We start from the raw sequence: 15,431 nt of genomic DNA, 5'->3' as shown, positions 1-15,431 counted from the left end.
GGTGGGGGGTTCCAATTTAAAAAGGGGGTGCTTTACTCACCCCTTCCAGTAAAGAAACTTATTTCATGTAGTAATTGGGCAGCAGGGTGCCACCCGCTTCAATCTCCGGCCGCTGCGCAGGCTCCTCCTTCGTAGACATAATCGTGCGGCAGGATCGCTCCAAGTCCCTGCCGCCCGCCCTCTTCATCCTAAGCAAGCCCCCCTAGGCTGGTGGCCACCCCCTGTGACTATCAAGGGGTTCCCCCCTCCCCTCCGCTCCCTTCCTGACAAATGGCCCCCCATTACAGGAGGATGGCAGGAGAACTCCCTGCCGTCCCCCTTCTCCTTTGCCGGCTGGGCTGCAAATGGCTTCTAGGAAGCAAAGCCACTTCAGTTCATGCTGAGAAGGGCAGGGGTGGGGGGGGGATGTTTGTTTTGCTGTTTAAATGTATGCATGGCACCCTTAAAGAATTCAAGTGCATTCTGCAAGGATCAAATTGTTATAAATCACTGTTGACCATTTTGCATGGAAGCAAAATTGCTAAAGCACAGATTAAATACGTGTTCCTACCAAGATAATGTTCCAGTCTGTCATTACACTAGGGTAATTGCTTCTAATTAAGGCACTGCACAGCAGCCCTTGTGCTGGCCATGCCAGTTAGGGCTGTTTAATTCTCTTTTTCCCTAGGTTGGGATCACCTCTTTGAAGCCAAAGAAGTGTACAAAAGGTGAATAAGCAGTAAAACAGATGTGTGGATTAGTCACAAAGGATGTCAACATTATTCCCCATTTTTGTGTGTGTGTGAACATGGGAAGCTGCTTTCTACTGAGTCAGACGCTTGGTCCATCTAGCTCAGTATTATCTGAACAGACTGGCAGTGACTTTTCCAAGGCTGCAGGCAGGAGTCTTCTTTCAGCCTTCCACCTTCTTAGTGGAAGCATGCAGATGCTCTTCCCAGAGCAACCTAGTCTCCTGAGGGGAATATCTTACAAGGCTCACACATGTCCTCTCCCATTCAAGTGCAAACCAGGGTGGGCCCTGCTTAGCAAAGAGGACAATTCATGCTTGCTACCACAAGACCAGTTCCCCTCTCCTCTGGAACATCTTCAGCTGTGCCAGAAAGCCACTCCACTTTGGGGCATTTTTATTTATTTATTTTTGCTAATAATTTGTTGAAAATTTATTTCCTTAGTATGCAAAATAATACATACAATATGATCATAATACACTGATCTACCCTCACCCTCTCATCTTATGAAAACTCTTTACTCAAATCATGCATCCAATTTAATCCCAAATTTCAACACAGATACAGTCATCCCTTGCCAACCACGGTTTTTTGAGTATCCACGACCGGGAAGGCGTGGCAGGTCTCGCCAACCACAACCTGAGTATCCACGGTTTGGTGAGATGGGGCGGGGGGAGGGTGTGATTTTGGAAGGTCATTTGGGGGGGTTGGGGGGACACTTCTGCAGGTCACCTTCACTCCTCTTTCACACTCCTGGTGATTTGGGTGTCGGTTTTTTAAAAATTTACTGTATTTTCTCTCTCTATGCTACCACGATTCCCCTAACCCCCTGTTTGCCATTGAATTCAATGGCTTGTCTACCACGAATTTGCCAACCGAGATGTTTTCCCAGAATGGAACCTCTGTGGTTGGTGACTATAGGATGACTATAGTTCCAGTGCCAACGTCCTACCTGCTACAAATGCTACCAATGGGACTAATCTAGGAAGGAGGAAGAAACAGGAGCCGAGTGGGAAATGGTGCCAACGCAACAGAAGACAGGAGGGAATCATGACTCTGGAAATATTTACTTACTTACTTACTTACTTACTTATTTATTTAGATGATAAATGGCACCAGAAAGAATAGCAGCCGGTCTAGAAAAGCAGAATAGAAAAGGGAAAGAATATTCACACAGTTGAATTTCCGGGAAAGATTTCTACTGCACCAATACGACAATTTTATATCCGAATTTGAAACAGGACAATATGTAGCATAGCTCTAGCTAGGATACGCTTGTAGCATACGTTGTTTTTCCTATTCCAAAAAAAATACATTGTTTGGCGCACACAGATCTGTGTGGTGATTTTTAAAAAATCCTTTATATTCACACAAACACACACACACACACACACACAGACACACACAGAGAGAGACACAAAAACAAGGTTAAGGGTTGCTTGTCTGTGTTATCTATATCTATATCTATATATCTCTTGCCTACTATCCTTAGAAGTGCTTACAAGGAGACTTAGAATATGATTCAAAATGCAATAGGAACAGACCAAGGGGCATGGGGAACTCAGTTGCAGGACAGGCTCTTGGCAGCAGTTCCGCCCCGGCATTGGTTTATGCATGCGTGCTAAGTGCTTTCCAGCCACACCCCCTGCATACGATGTCATATGCATATACGTATACATCCCCTATGTACGACATCACCTTTTGGGTCAGCTGCATTCTTCCTCTGCCTTGCTCTGAGCAGAGAGAGAATGCATCCCGCCTGAATGGCCCGCGAACAAAGCGTCGACTGGATGCAGTGCTGAGCCCGCCTTGTCACTAGTAGCTATGGGCGTGAGGAGCATTTGTGGGGCCCCAGAGGTGTGTGGTGGGGGGAATGGGAGGGGGCCTCTGGTGGCTCCTGAAGTGCTCGGGACAGCAGTGATCTGAGGACGCCCCCCGCCCGACGGTGCTTCATAGTAGCCACATGCTGGAAGACCAATAAAATATAAACACCTGAAACAAAATGCACAGCTGCCAATTGCCAAAATACAGTCACGAAAAGCCAGAATCATTTTCCAAAGGCCTGTCCAAACAAAAAGGTTTCTGCCCGTCTCCGAAAAATGGCCGGTACTTAGTCTGATGTACTTAAGAAAAGGTTCTTTAGGCAGAGGGACATAGCTGCAGAGGGAGAGGGAACCTTGTATTCTTTCTTTTTAAAGACTTAAACGAAGGGGGTGCTACAGAAGCAATCTTGAGGTAAAGCAGTGTCTCAAATTGTGTTCTGGAGAACTCTGGGATGTCTTGGAAGCTTATCTGCCTTTTTGGTTAACCTGCTTGGTTTCAGGGTCAAGATTGAGATCTCTCAGGTGGGGAGAACAGAATGTTCATTTTCTCGCGTCGGGGAGTTTGCTGTGGTGAAGAACTTCTGAATTGGTTTATAAGGGATCCTTCCCCCCCCACCCCTTTCGGACCATAGTTTGAGAAGGAAAATGCGAGACAAGGAGGGATGGTGGGTGACGAGGAAGAGATCTCCCTTCAGTTTTTAATAAATGATCCCACCACATGTAGCCAGCAGATATTTGTCTCAATTTGCAATGATGGTCTGTCTTGGGGATTAGTGTGGGTTTTCTACACAGCTGTGGGTGTGCATTTCTCAGATGATAGGATATTCTTTTACACCTATATACCGAACATTTGACACAAGGTTATCATAAATTGAAGTAGGTTCTGGATTAACTTTCCTTGGAGAAATCACTTGATGCAATTACATGCCTGGATTTGGTTGGTTTTCGTCGTACTCTGGCAAATGATGTTCTGACGAGTTGAAGCAGGTGGGTGTCTGTTTTTGCTTTTCCTCCCTCCCCCAGAATTGCAGATTCAGTTTATTTAGCCGGGCTACTGAAGTTCAGCACTCTTTATTAAAACGTTCTTCTTCAAGAATCCTAGCTAGTGATGCACAAAGTTTAAGAGTTACTAATATCCCTGCAGTTTTATTTCCTTTAGCAGAGATAGCAGGGTAGCAGATATTATATTTGGAAATAATCTCCTCAGCTGTTCTTTTGATAGAAAAATCCCCTAGTTACGCATCACTAGATGAAGCTCAGCTCACAGTATTAGGAGGGTTCGAAGATTTAAAGCAATTTGCTCATCTCCCCCACATTGGGGGCTTTTCTAGTTTCAGACAAAGAGACCTTCAGATTGTGACAGTGATTTGGGTTGTTTTTTTGTTGTTTTTTGACATCATGAAGCGCAACTTTCAGACAACAGCAAAAGCTTTCCAGATACCTAGGAAATGAACTGATGTTAAGCCCCATCTCACTGTGTATCGGGGTGAATTGTATGGTTGAGCACATGGTCGTACCTGGCACCGATTCGAATGTATTTCTTTTTGTTTATTTCCAATGTTTGTACCCTGCCTTCCTACCCAGATGGATTGTCAAGGGGGCTCACAATCAGTAATTAAAATGGTAGCATTAATTAACTCTCCTCACTGAAGGCTTCTCCAGATACAACTGTCAGCTCTTGTCCACTGTCCCCCAAAGCTCTGAATGGTCACCAGTAGAACATAGCAGCATGTGTTCCGGGTGGCCAGGGAGTGGGGCTGTTCCTCCATTGGACCTGAGATCGGCCAATGGCCCCTGGCAGTTGCTTCTTCATCTCCTCCGCAGTTGTAAGTGGCAGGGAAGGGCTGTGGGGTGAGATTGCCACCTAATGGAGCAGCAGGAAAATAACTTGCCTAGGGAGCAAGAGGTGGCTGGTTCAAATCTAGACTATGGGAAACACCTATATCGGGCAGCAGCAGTATAGGAAGATGCTGAAAGGCACCATCTCATACTGTGTGGGAGGAGGCAATGGTAAACCAGTCCTGCATTCTACCCAAGACAACCACAGGGCTCTGTGGGTGCCAGGAGTCGGCACCAACTCGATGGCACATCTTTACTTTACTGACCTCTCTCGAAGTGCTCCGGTTGCAGCTGCTGAACACGTGGCCGGCACGGTATTGTTCCTCTTGTGCAGCTTGACTAGCTGAGTGCCGCCATTTCATTTTAGTGGTGGAGCAGTGCCGTGTCTCTGGAGTGTCCGGCACGAACCTGGGTGGAGCATCTGGCAGTCAGTCAGTGAATGTGTCTGTTCTCACGAGCAGCCAACACCAGGCTAAGGCAGCCGAGCCTGGACATGGCTGACTGAGAACTGCTGGGATCCACGTGGATCCCTGCAGCACCGCAGTGGCCAACCTGCCTACCGAGCCCGCCGCCAGCGCACAACTTAACTCAGGCTAACTCCTCATGTGTGAATGAGCTACTCCCAGCCGGCGGCGCTGGCACAGGAGCAGACTTCGGGCCAGTGTTCCCTCTAACAGGGATTCCCAGATGTGGTTGACTACAACTCCCAGAATCCCCAACCAGAAGCCATTGCAGTTGGGGATTCTGGAAGCTGCAGTCAACGATAACTGGGAACACTGCTTCTGGCCATCACTGGTGGGATCCCCAAAATATTATATTATTATTATTATTATTATTATTATTACATTTATATCCCGCTCTTCCTCCAAGGAGCCCAGAGTGGGGTACTACATACTTGAGTTTCTCTTTCACAACAACCCTGTGAAGTAGGTTAGGCGGAGAGAGAAGTGACTGGCCCAGAGTCACCCAGCTAGTTTCATGGCTGAATGGGGATTTGAACTCGGGTCTCCCTGGTCCTAGTCCAGCACTCTAATCACTACACCACGTACTCCCCCCCCCCAATGTATTTTTCTTTGTAAACTGCTTCGTGAACTTTGGTTGAAGAACGGTATATAAATATTCATAGTGGTGGCAGTAGTAGTAGTAGTACCTGGCCGTTGCGGATGGAATCCCAACAATGCGCTGCACACTCATGCGCACTGTTCCCTCTAACAGGGATTCCCAGCTGTTGTTGGCGACAACTCCCATAACCCCCAAGCAAAAGCCACTGCAGCTGGGGATGCTGGGAGTTGCAGTCGTCAACATCTGGGAATCCCTGTTAGCAGGAACGCTGCTCACATGGTGCATTTGGGGGTTTCCAGGGGCTGGAAAAGGTATGTCCCGACCCCCGCATCTCTGTGCTGCCCAAGGCAGCAGCAGGATTATCTGCAGGGAAGGTAAACTTCTGCAGCCTTCCGCACCGCCCACCCTCAAGCCCTCTCACCAGATCTCTAGAAAGGGCTCAGTGAATCCAACTCCAACTGCAGTTGAACTCTATCATCCCCGGCCACAATTTACTGTAGCTGGGGATTATGGGAACTGTAGTTCAATGGCAGCTGGAGTGCCAAAGGTTCTCTATCCCTGGTCAAAGGGCACGGGATACAGCCACCTTGCTGAAGCTAAGCGGGTCTTCTTGTGATCAGTGTCTGGATGGGAGACCCATGTATGCTACCTTTGGGATGGGGCCATCACTCAGTGGCAGAGAATCATCTGCTGCTCATGCAGAAGGCCCCAGGTCAAATCCCCAATATCTCCATGTAGGGCTGGGAAAGAGTCCTGGCTGAAACCCTGGAGAAGCTGCTTCCGGTCAGGGTAGACAACTGCTCCACTGAAGCCCTATTGTGCTACACTTTGGGGGCTGCCTTTCAACTGGTGCAGCAGACCTGGCAGGTCCCTAATGTCAGCACAGGGCTGCCCATCATGTGGCCAGTTTAGAAATGCTGCCTTGCTCTTCACTTCTTCTTCACAAATTCAAAGCATGGGATAAAAAAAGTCACCACATGGATGCCTTAATACATACTATACTTCAGACCAGTTATACCAACCAGTTCTCCCTTAAAGGGATAGGTTGCTGTGTTTTCTTGCGATATCGTCGTCGTTATACCACTATTCAGCAAAAGCTCTCAAAGCAGTTTTCATAGGAAAAAGGAGTTAGGAATAAGAAAACGGTCCCCATTCCAGTAGGGAACCGGCAGCTTTGTGATTTGCAAAACACCTCTTACACATATACTATAAGGGATCAGGTCAGGGAGATCTGAGATTATTTACGCCAGAGAAAAAGTAAAACCTTAACCGTAGCATGCAGGACTTTGGAAGAACAGTTAAGAAAATGAGGAACTGTGATAGATCACACTGAAAGTCCATGTAGTCTTGCTTCCCACAGTGGCCAACCAGACATGTCTGTGAAGCCCACAAGCAGGACCTGGAGGCAGTGGTTTTCCTCCTCTGGTGCACTCCAGTGACTTCTGTTCAGTAGTATGCTGAATACCACAATAACTGGTTGAGTAAAGTAAAGTTCTGGTGAGTAAAGTAAAGCTGTGCCATCAGGTCGGTGTCAACTCCTGGCACCCACAGAGCCCTGCGGTTTTCTTTGGTAGGGGTTTACCATTGACATCTCCCACGCAGTATGAACTGATGCCTTACAGCATCTTCCTATATTGCTGCCCCCAATACAGGGATTCGAACCAGCAACCTCTTGCTCCCTAGGCAGGTTACTGCTCCATTAGGTGGCTGGTCTTGTGGTAGCAAGCATGAATTGTCCCCATTGCTAAGCAAGGTCTGCCCTGATTTGCATGTTAATGGGAGACTGCATATGTGAGCACTGTGAGATATTTCCCTTGGGGGATGGGGCCATTCTGGGACAAAGTCAGTCAGAAGGTTCCAAGTTCCCTTCCTGGCAGCATCTCCAAGTTAGGGCTGAGAGAAATTCCTGCCTGCAACCTTGGAGAAGCCGCTGCCAGTCTGTGTAGACAATACTGAGCAAAATGGACCTATGGTCTGACTGAGTATATGGCAGCTTCCTATGTCCCTATGTTCATGCTTCTTCTGTACCTGCAGCTTTCAGCAGGAACTGCATGAATGAAGTAGGGTTATATGAATAAGTCCTGTCCTGAATCCACTGCCTAAATAAGGGTCACCTAATTCTGTTGGGTGGCTCCGTACTTCTGTAGTAGTTCTAATATTATGGAAGGGGGGAGAGTTATCTCTATCCATCTATCAGATTCTGCCGATTCTACATGTAATCTGAGTAGATCAGCGAAAGGACAAGTAAGGCTAAGCTGAAGAGCAGAGAATGCAGATGTTTTGAGAGCTTTTTGGCTTAATGGAGTAATCAGGAACAATCAAGGAGTTTAGTGTACACATCCTTTTCTCATACCCGGAAGCAATTTTGGCACAGTGCGACAAAGTCAATGAAATGGCAAATTACAGGACACAGCAACCATATTTTGGGCACTGTTGTGCCCCCAATATGTGTCCACAATATTGTGGGCAGGCCAGAGACTCTTGTGCAGAAAAATATTATTGTGCAGAAAAATAGAGAGTAAAAGGAATATGTTTTTTATATAAATGCATTTGGTGACCTTACATGTTCTACCCTAGTACATAAATAACTTACGTATGTATTTGGGTGGAAATGCAGGCTTGTGCCAGCAAATGTGTGTTTCCCAAACCTATATATGCACACACAGTGTGTTTGCAAGGAGCGCATTTGCAACCCATGAGGACTGGAACCTTAAAAACAATGGAAGGGTGACATTCTGAGAGCCAGCATGATGTAATGGTTAGAACATGGTGTAATGGTTAGAGCATTGGACTAGGACCAGAGAGATCCAAATTCAAATCCCCATTCAGCCATGCAAGTCACTGGGTGACTCTGGGCCAGTCACTTATTTTTTAGCCTAACTCACCTCATGGGGTTCCGGTGAGGATAAACATAACAATGTACACTGTTCTGGGCACCTTGGAGGAAAAGCGGGATAGAAATATAAAAATAAGTTTTTAGCATGTTGTTGAACAAAGTAGTAAATCCCAGGGCTGAGCTAAAAGGGGGAACAAGAATTGGTGGGGAAATCACCCCCTACAAAATGCACATCTTCTCTCCCTTTTAGGTGATGATTTGGGGAGAGGGAAAATGCCAAGTGTGGGCAGGGAGTATTGCCCTCACTCTCTTTTTGCTTCATGATGTCATGTAGCTAATTCTGATTGACTTTGTGGCACCATGATGTTAGTAACAGCCGGCAAGAACAACTCCTCATTTAAAAAAAAAAAAAAATCCCATAGGAGCTACTAAGAAGGGCAGTAAACAGCACTGAATTGTACAAAAAAGGGGGCAAGTTTATTTGGGGGGGTCCCCGCTGGAGAACATTTTGTGTCCCTGGAAACTTCCATATCTGTACCTCAAGAACCCTGGGCTGGAAAGCACAGCTTTTTGGTTTGGGCACATCCATTCAAGGCCCTGACATAGCCTTGCACAGTAAATTCAACACACTACTAAAATTAATTCAGTGTAAGCTATGAAAAATGAGCATGCAAATGCAATTTGATTTCCCCTCCCGTACAATTAGCATGAAAATCTAGCCTAAATGGTTAATGTGGCATAACTTCTCCATGAATAGAGTCCTCTGCTATGTGGAGAGATGTAAGTAAATACCTTACATGTGGAAACAATATGACATTTATTTAACGTGATGTTTTTGGAGGACCTTCTAGAACCTTCCAGCATGAATAAAGTCCTGAGGGCCAAAGCAAGTTTTTTTCTTTTATTCTTTTAAAGGGTCCATTTCCAGCAAAATGCTGAAATGGTGAGATGTAGGTCACAGTAGGGAAGAAATAGGGGAGAATCAGTTACTTACTAAAACTCTATTAGACTTTAATAATAAATAATATTGAATGTTGGGGATATTAAAACAATTCGTTCTTGGCAAAGGAAACAGAGGCTTCTATTCCCCTCAGTGACTCTGGCTCGGGTAGCATACTTCTTATGCGCTGCGGATTTTTTTAATATAGCATCGTGTTCCTGCAGGTATCATAAAAATAAAAAATAACTTGAAGAGTATTAATTCCTTTAAGGACACTGATTAATCCCAGATGCGAGCCGTGCGTGTAACTGTGTGTTAAGCGGGTGCAGGTGCTCACAGGGTGGCTCCACAGCCCGGCACATGTGCCTGGGACGCAGCTGTTCCTCCAACCCTTGGCCACTTGCTCCGAAGCCTCTGTGAAGTTGTAGTGCCTCTGGGCACAATTAAAAGCTATACGCCACATTTCATCAGGCAGGGTTGGGGATTTGAAGGGAGCAAAAATGAGGGGGGATTTGGATGCGATGAGCGAGTGCCAGAGGATGGAGAAGGTGGAAGGGGAGGAGACCCTTGTCGAGGAGGCCTTAACCTCTCTCCCTCTTCTAGGAAAACTATAAAACTTTGCTATGTCATACGCAGGATCCAGTGTCAAGAGAAAACGTGCCAAAGGTGGATGCACGCATCATATTTTTATTTGCTGTCATGGGAGGGTTGGAAATTCTCTCTTTCTGGATGTTTCACAGCAGTAAGCTCAGAGAATGTGCAAATGTGTGCCGTTTCCTTCAGAAATTTTGAGAGTGAGTAAGTCTACCTCTGTCTACCTCCAGCATTGCCTGGAGGTTTTTCACACCAGCTTACAGCTTGCATCTCCTCCAGAATGGAGGGCCTGCGTTCACATATTGGCCAAATTTACTCCGAAGTCCCTGCGAGCTATCTGGGAGCACTTCACACACAACTTGGGTTTTTCATCGCACGTTAAAGTGTGGCCCAATTTATATCTAGATTTTTTTTTTAAAATCCACTTTTTGCTTCAGTTTTCTGGGGCAACTTCAAACTCGCAGTGTAACTTGCTGTTTTGGAAAAACTCCTGACCTTTTGTGCACCCCCCCCCCACTTCCCGTTTGTAGGAAATTTCTCAGCTGCTGTAAATACAAGGAATTGCAGATGGATTAGAAAGGGTTATTTGTGTCAGATATCTGGACTAGCGTGGACTAGTGCTGCCTTGTTCCGGTTTTGTTAGCAAAGTAGCTCACCAGTAAGAGGTAAGAGAATGCAGAGAATTATGCCTGTGTCCAAAATGAACTCGGAATAAAATATTCAAGAGGGAGTACGTGCAGGAAAATAGCTCCAGTTTGTTTTGCCTAGAGAGCTTTCACCTTAAAACCTTTTTCTGTTTTCGGTGCGAAGGAAGATTTATGTATGCTTTGTTTTTCTCCAAGAAAAAGAAATAGGAAATTAGATTTGTATATATTTTCCCCCTCCCTAGCCAATCCAAAATGTGTCCAACTACATTTTAATATCTATTATCAAATTGCAATCAATATACATTATTAAGAGCCAGTGTGAGGTTAGGGGGTAGATCAGTGATTCCCAACCAGTGTGTGGCTCTTGAGTTTATGTCATAGAAAGACTGGGGTTCAAATCTCTGCTCAGCTGTGGACCTCACTGGCCAGCCACCATTTCTTTGTCTTTGTAAATGTTTATATTGGATTTCAGTTAAATAAAAATTTCAAGAGGACTTGCCAAAAAAGAATTAAAAGAACTAAATAATAATAATAATTTTATTATTAATAAAAGAATTAAAAGTACCTAATGGCGCAGTGGGGAAGTAACTTGCCTAGGGAGCAAGAGGTTGCAGGTTTGAATCCCCACTGTTATGTCACCCAGACTATGGGAAACCCCTGTATTGGGCAGCAGTGATATAGGAAGGTGCTGAAAGGCATCATCTTCTACTGTGCGGGAGGAGGCAATGGTCAACCCCTCCTGTATTCTACCAAAGAAAACCACAGGGCTCTGTGGTCAGCTGGAGTCGACACCAACTTTACCTTTTTACCAAAATGGTAGCAAGCAAATTAAATTTAAAATATAATATAAATCATTAAAGGATACACATATCAGCGGTACATACATATTGGCTGGCTGGATAGACTGGGTAGATGGACAGACAGAATATAGCAGCAGTAAAAAGCAACCAGCCAGCAATAAAACTCCAAAATTAATGTCCTTTTTAAAAAGCATGGGGAAACCATTTCCACATGGTGTCTGAAACTTGTGAGAGTTGGCGACGAGCAAACAGTATTCCACTTCTGCAGGTTCAGATGTGCAAACTCACTGGATGAAATAAGCCATGGTCCTGCACGGTGTCTGAACCTTCCTATAATGTGAGAAGGGGCACCCTTGCTTGGCAAGAGTTGGGTGCCCTGTAAATTGCAACTTTGGACCAATCTAGGATGCTGGAAATGGGTAGGTACAATGTTGTGGGGTCTGCCTCTTCATAGTTAGCATTCTCCAGACCTGCCGTGCAGACAGTTGGGGACCAGGACAAGCTGTGCATGGAATTGTGTGGCTACCAGGAATCAGATCCACTTTTCATGTACAACTGAGTCCTGAAGAAAGGCTGTCCAGCATTCTGTCAGATGCTTTTCAGGACTCACAAGCCGGGCAAAATGTTGATGTTGGTTTTGCGTTTGGCTGCCAGCATCCGTATCTAGACTATGCATAGAGGTTCCGTTTGTTTGTTTGTTCAATTTCTATACCGCCCTTCCAACAATGGCTCTGGGCGGTTTACACAGAGAAATAATAAATAAATCAGATGGATCCCTGTCCCCAAGGGGCTCGCAATCTAAAAAGAAACATAAGATAGACACCCGCAACAGTCACTGGAGGTGCTGCGCTGGGGGTGGAGAGGGCCAGTTACTCTCCCCCTGCTCAGTGAAGAGAATCACCACGTTAAAAGGTGCCTCTTTGCCAAGTTAGCAGGGGCTCATTAACCTCCGACAGACCAGCCTGCTCTACAGTTGTGTGGTCCTTTGATCAAACAGTAGGGGTGGCTCTTCTGTGAGAGAGGCTGTTGCCTCAGGTTCAGGCTTAAGAAGGGACCGAGGAGGCAGCAAGCACCAGGTCCATGCCATCACAGGTGCTAGCCAAGGGCCTCCATGCTGCCCTCTGCCACTGCCCTTCCTCACCCCACTGCTCCTTTCTTCTCCTTCCTTCCTCTCTATCCATCTCAGGTAGCAAAATAAGCCACCCCACGTGGCATATGGAATAGGGCGGAGTCTTCCCTTTTGATTCTTGAGTTTCCACAGCACAAAACAAAGCCTTTTAAGGACTTTTTGTTTGCTTGCTTGCTTTAGTGAAGTCTGTGGCAAAAATCTTTATTTGCAATATATTTTTTGTAGCAGTAAACATGTCATCTCTGTTAGGGAAGAAGAATTAGTAACATGTGGGCAGAAATCAATAGTCAGCTAGTTTGCTATCAGTAGCATTGATTGCAATCAATCTTCTGTACAGATGGAAAAGATCAACATAGATACTTATTTACATGTCTGATGCTATTCTGTCTGTTCCAATATACTGCAGGCGTCGCTTGTATGAAAGTATAGACCAATAGTTAAAATACTCTATTAGTGCTAAAGATTCTACTTTATTCCTTTCTCTGATAGTTTGCTGTCTTCAGCTAGTAATTTCATTTTTGGTTTAAGCAGTATGAGTTCAACACTCGTACAAGTGTACATTGTACACCGGTACAGATCTGTATATGGGTACAGTTATTCACACATTATGTTAAACGCACATACATCAGTACACTTCCTATCTGTCCCATGCATTTGCGGGGCCTCTACCCAGGTTAACTTCTAACATGAATGCAGGTACATGCCTACATGCACAAGTACAAGTGTACAGACATTCAGGGGCAGATTAACACATAGGCAAGATAGTCATTGGCCTACGGCAGCAAATTCTGAAAGGCAGCAAATTATCGGGGGAGGCAAGAGCTCCTTCCCTGGGTCCACCTGCTGCCCAATGGAGAGGTCAGGATGTTTTTGTCCCATTTCGGAGCTCTCTGCACATATCGCTGCACATTCACAGTTCCAAAACATGCACAAAAGCTTTAGCCCATGATGAGCACTTGAGTTGAAATGAATGATATATAATTATAAAAATTATATATAAAACTGATTATAAAACTGCAAGTTTGGGTGGGGAACACACAAATACAAATACGATGATATTTATATACCGCTTTCCAACAAAAGTTCCCAAAGTGGTTTGTTTATTAATTAATAATTCATTAATAATTGATAAATAAATAAATAAATAAATAAAATGGCTCACAATTTAAAAAGAAACATAAGTTAGACACCAGCAACAGCCACTGGAGGGATGCTGTACTGGGTCTGGATAGGGCCAGTTGCTCTCCCCCGTTAAATAAAGAGAATCACTGCTCCAAAAAGGTGCCTCTTTGCTCAGTAAGCAGGGATAATTGATAAACTTTTGCCCACCCACCCCCCAAAAAACAGTTGGGGACGTTGTGCCTTGGAATTCTAATTTTGCCTCAAGAATCATTCCTTCTGGCCTGAATTTTGGGACATCTGGAAGCATTGTGAGTATAGCAATCTTGTTTCAGTTATCAGAACTTGGCTTTTGTGGCTTCAGAGCTATGAAATCCCCATGTGACCTTTCTCAGCATGAAAGATCCATCTATTGTCAGATCCAGGCCTGTTTGTGAATGAGCAACCTCTCTATTTATTTGCCAACACCATCCAATACGTCAAATCCCTTTCCATGTTGAGAATGTGTCTCTCTAAACCAGGACTAGGCCAACTTTCGCACTCCAGCTGTTCTTGAACTATTACTCCCATCATCCCCAGCTACAATAAATTGTGCTGGGGTTGTTGGGAGTGGTAGTTCAACAATAGCTGGAGTGCCGAGGCTCGCCCATCCCTGCTCTAAACCCTAATCCAGGGATTCCAAACAGGTGGTGGTATTCCAGGAGGTCATTCACATAATCAAAACTGTGTCCTACTGGTTTGAGAGCAGTGTGTGCTCCCAGTTGTTGGTTGTGTGGAAGCAAGGTTGAAGAACAACCTGGGTAGAAGTGATTGTGTGGAAGGTAGGAGAAAAAGCTACCCAGGTTTTCCTCTAACCTTGCTTCCACACAACCAAAAATTGGGAGCACACACAGCTCCCAAACCTGGGTAGAACATGGTTTTTGATTGTATGAATGACCTACAGATGTTGCTGAACTTCAGTTCCCAATTTATTGGGGCTGGGTATGATGGGAGCTGTTGTTCAGCAACACCTGGAGTACCACAGGTTGGGAACCCCTGCTCTAATCCAATGTTTTATCCCATATATTGTATCATAGGAACATAGGAAGCTGCCATATACTGAATTGGAACATAAGTCCCTTTTGCTCAGTATTGTCTACACAGGCTGGCAGTGGCTTCTCAAAGGTTGCAGGCGGGACCTATCTCTCTCAGCCCTATCTTGGAGATGCCAGAGAGGGAACTTGGAGCCTAGATGCTCTTCCCAGAGCGGTTCCATCCCCTGAAGGGAATATCTTACAGTGCTCACACATCTAGTCTCCCATTCATATGCAACCAGGGCAGACCCTGCTTAGCTTAGGGGACAAGTCATGCTTGCTACCCCAAGACCAGCTCTCTTCATATCTCGTATCATATCAAATCTCTCTAAATTAATAAAGAAAGAAGGGTTAAACTTTGTCTTCTGCAATGACATCTAGTCGAGAACAAGGCCCACTCATGTCCGGAATACATCCACAGCAAGCTGCCGGCCACTTGACTCTGACCTACCTAGGAGCAGGGGGGGAATGTACAGCCTAGACTTCAAGGTTGATTTGGCCATTGTTCCATGGCAGTGGAATTTGTCCATTGTTCCTGCCCATTCCTCTTGAGGGAAGTCCCAACATGCCATACTTACTTAGGCAGGAAACTCTTGTTTTTCCTCTGCGACATCGCGCACAGCATGTGCTGCTAAAGACCTCTTGAAATTTACCTCTTGATGGGCAAATTTCGACAGCAGTTCTAAACAGCTGCTTCCTCCCTGATTCCTAACACATTCTGGTTGGCATTAGGAATCTCAACTATGTCCCCCCCATCTCTGTTTTTCCCCTGCTTAAGGGTCAGTTCGTGCAGTGACTTACAATGGGTCCTTGTACTTCCAAAACATATGACCCTTCCAAT

The 15,431-nt window shown here is 45.4% G+C and overlaps 1 protein-coding gene across 5 annotated transcripts in view; it reads left to right on the top strand.

Annotated features, from left to right (window-relative positions):
• The window catches only part of WWOX (WW domain containing oxidoreductase), an 811,261-nt gene that overhangs the window by 702,643 nt on the left and 93,187 nt on the right, over window positions 1-15,431 (top strand). Inside the window, exons 9-10 of one of the 5 annotated variants that reach the window (XM_053270439.1) lie at window positions 668-707; window positions 1,290-1,385. The exons of 3 other annotated variants lie outside the window; for them this stretch is intronic. In XM_053270439.1, the coding sequence (XP_053126414.1) occupies window positions 668-707; window positions 1,290-1,385 (136 nt within the window). The remainder of the gene's footprint in view (window positions 1-667; window positions 708-1,289; window positions 1,386-15,431) is intronic. One more of the 5 variants, XM_053270440.1, reaches the window with a different exon arrangement.

Source organism: Hemicordylus capensis, chromosome 9 (genome assembly GCF_027244095.1).
Source record: "Hemicordylus capensis ecotype Gifberg chromosome 9, rHemCap1.1.pri, whole genome shotgun sequence".
In the NCBI taxonomy this organism is placed as follows: Eukaryota; Metazoa; Chordata; class Lepidosauria; order Squamata; family Cordylidae; genus Hemicordylus; species Hemicordylus capensis.
Note: the sequence above shows the minus strand (reverse complement) of the source record. Positions and strands in the feature narration are given on the sequence as shown.